The sequence below is a fragment of the Harmonia axyridis genome, chromosome 1 (genome assembly GCF_914767665.1).
Source record: "Harmonia axyridis chromosome 1, icHarAxyr1.1, whole genome shotgun sequence".
Taxonomy (NCBI): domain Eukaryota; kingdom Metazoa; phylum Arthropoda; class Insecta; order Coleoptera; family Coccinellidae; genus Harmonia; species Harmonia axyridis.
Genome location: NC_059501.1, coordinates 26,500,690 through 26,504,056, shown reverse-complemented (window position 1 = coordinate 26,504,056; position 3,367 = coordinate 26,500,690). Strand labels below are relative to the sequence as shown.

The 3,367-nt window shown below is 32.5% G+C and overlaps 1 protein-coding gene across 1 annotated transcript; it reads left to right on the top strand.

Annotated features, from left to right (window-relative positions):
- Window positions 1-2,486, top strand: LOC123683449. The gene is made up of 2 exons (XM_045622513.1): window positions 1-409; window positions 1,718-2,486. The coding sequence occupies exons 1-2, from the start codon at window positions 280-282 to the stop codon at window positions 2,338-2,340; spliced, it is 753 nt and encodes a 250-aa protein (XP_045478469.1). The 5' UTR covers window positions 1-279; the 3' UTR covers window positions 2,341-2,486.
- The last annotated feature ends 881 nt before the right edge of the window (window positions 2,487-3,367 follow it).

Sequence of the window (3,367 nt, the reverse complement as noted above, 5' to 3'; positions counted from 1 at the left end):
AAAAGGTTAATATTTCGATCATTGACCTCAAGGTTATCGAGATACTGAAAGTAGAACATACTTTGGATTTGTGTAGACACGATCGGGCGAGTCCGTGTGGCTTCGCATAATGTAATATGAAAATATCGACCCGTCGAGCAACCCAGCGATGTTTTCATATTATATTATGCCTTTCGCCTCTCCATTACCTGCACGTGGTTCCATTCTATCGTGTCTGTACTCTATACATATACGAGCACTTAGGCATTCAGTATTTGCGCATGACAAGAGAATTTTGAAATGGAACACCTGATAGAAAGTGTTAAAAAATACCCTTGTTTGTGGGCAACAGATCTTGAGGAACATAAAATTAGTATTGTAAGGGATGCAGCTTGGACAAAAGTTATAGAAGAATGTGATATACCAGACAGTGAGTTATTAATTTTTTTATAATATTTGTTATACTTTACATTTCAAGAATTTGATTAATTGAACTATCAGTAATTTTGTTTGAGAAATAATTGGAAATACACTAATTTGATGAAATGAGACTATTTCTAATGAGCTTAATCGTGCAAACAATGTTTGACAGCTCAATCCGGTTAGGTTATTTCCTGAGTAGCTCGAACTAATACCGAAAACATTTTTTCTTGTTTTATTGATTATGAAATTTGCACCCTTATGAGAAATGTTTTCAGCTAATACTCGTTATTTATGTTTGTTCCTTAATTTCTCTTGTTATGCATCCCAGCAATACATTCATAAAGCCATCCGAGCAGAGGCTAAAGCCAAATCGCGATGAATAGAATGCATCTTGATATAAATAAATAGCTGGTTATCTGTGTTCTACATTCTCAGAGGAAAGAAAAGTTTTTTTCTTTCCTCTGAGTCTACATTCATATTTTAGTGTTGAATTATACAGTTTTTTGTGTTTCCTCAGGTAGGATAATATAAATTCCAATTCACTTTGGTAAATCTTTGTATTAATTCTGTCGATTTTTCCATCACTGATCTTTGATTACATCTCTAAGGTCGATATTGGCGTATCATACCCGCGCAGATAATTGTTGATCCTGGCGTTCTTCCCCCCTACCCTTCATTGAACGCTCATTGGTTTTCTGATTTGCTGAGAGCTCATGGTATTCTTCTTATGGGATATTCTGTTTGTGCACTTTTTTTTCGACGGAGTTTCATCTCCTTGGTATTCTGTCTCTTATTATTAATAATCAAATAGTTGTGTAAGACACATGTCTCTTTCGCAATTTATTTACACATTTGAATAGTTTTCTGTATACATTCACCATAAGGTTGATAGTATTCGAAAAGCTGTTTAACCAACTGTCGTGCTCTTGTCATAGGAAGTGGCAAACTCTTCAAATGCTTCTCAATTCAGATTTTGAATAAGCACATGTCAAACTTCTTTCAGAAGGGAATGCTTCATCTTAAATAAATACATATTATATTTATGCTTGACCCGTTGTAGTAGTTCATCAGGCGCTAAATTCAAATTATGGTGTTGGTAATTAAACTATGAATTACCATCATCATCATTGTATGTACTCAGATGGTTTATTTGCCAAATAATTACTCCTGGAAGGACAATTAGAATTTTTTTCATAAAAAAAACCGTCCAGAATTTTCAAAGTAAAAGCATGTTTCCCATCAATATATTGCTCCTATCAAGTGAAACGCCTTAAACGTTTCTTTTTCCTTTTCATCATATTCGGTTTTGTTTCAGTAAGAGAAGCAAAAAATTTATGGAAGAAATTGAGAGACGGACATCGACAGTCGATCAATAGAAAAAGAACAACCATTGGACAAACATCTGAGAGTGGAAAAAACTGGAAATATGATAAAATGATGGAGTTCTTGCTTCCTTATATAGGAAGTAGGGAAAGAGTTACAAATGTTTTGCCTATTAGTGAACAATCTAATTCTCAAGAATTCCAGACAATATTACCTAATGAAGAATCCTCAACCAATAATTTGGACAATGAAGTGATCACAAGGAAAAGAAAGAGACCTAATGGAATAAAAAGATATTTGGAAGCTGAAAACAAAAAACTAGAGAATAGAATGGTGAAACGAGATTTGTTGAGAAGAAAATTATTAACCAGCCAAGAAGAAAAGGATTCAATGAAATGTTTTCTTGACGCAATGTACGAGATGTCCAAAAATCTGCCAGAAGAATTCCAAATGAAAATTCAGCGTGAAGTTTTCAATAGTGTCATGCAGGCTCGTGAAGACAATATGTTATCTACGAATGAATTCTCACATTCGACAACAACCACACATTGTACTAAAATTGAACCATCATATTCTACAAATGAAGTAGAAGGAACTTACGAAGAATTGTACTAATATTCTTTCCTTATGTAGATCAAAAAAAATATCCTGATTTCATTTCACCAATGAACGTATCGGATTAAATTTATTTCTGTTAATAAATATTTTTATTATTATGTATTATCATTTATTATGAATTTGCAATAAAGAGTTTAATAGAACTCTTAATTTATTAATAATAATAATAATCATCATTGGTCATTTCAAAAAATTATATCAGGAGACAAGATGATTTACGCCATTTAAGGCTTTCTATTGTCACGACTTGTTTTTCGATATTCTGCTTGAATCTTCTTTGATTTTGGTGAGGAGATCAATATAAAATTTTGTATACAGGGTGGCCACTTTTTCAATGGGATTGTATTGGTAACTTTTAAACCATAAGAGTTAGAAGAAGAGAAAAAGTTGCATGCATAGAAGCATTATCAAGCAGTTCAAACAAATCGAAATTATCAGGGCCGGTTATTGAGATATCATAAGAAAAGTGATTTCTGTCATTTTGATTTTTCTTTATTTCCCATTTTATTTCAAATATTATCAAAAAATGTTACAGGAATTTTTCATTCGACAGTAAATTGTTCTCAATTTGACGTAATCAGATTTCGTATCCAACGTTTTGTGCTCTCTGGGCCACCCTCAACCTCATTTTTTTCAATACGGACCTGTATATTTTATGACACTTTTCGAAATTACTTTTAACGCTGAATTCAATGATATATCATACAATGTCATTCAAAGTTGATTTTCAGATGACTTTGACCCTTATCCAATTTTCTTTGGGTCGGATCTGTAGTGAATGCAATTTATCAAAAACTGCTGTTAATAAAATAGTCAAGAGACGCGAATACAATGATTTTGAATTTGAATATCAAGCCTTGCAAAACTTATATCGTAATGATATCAAAATAAAGTTCGATTCTGTAATTTGTTTCAACGGAACAAATCCAACAATAGTGATTTCTCGCGAGAAGATTGTGATTTGTGAATGTATTGGAAGGTATTCAAGAAGACGAAATAAGCAAATGTATAAGAAGTATGGGTT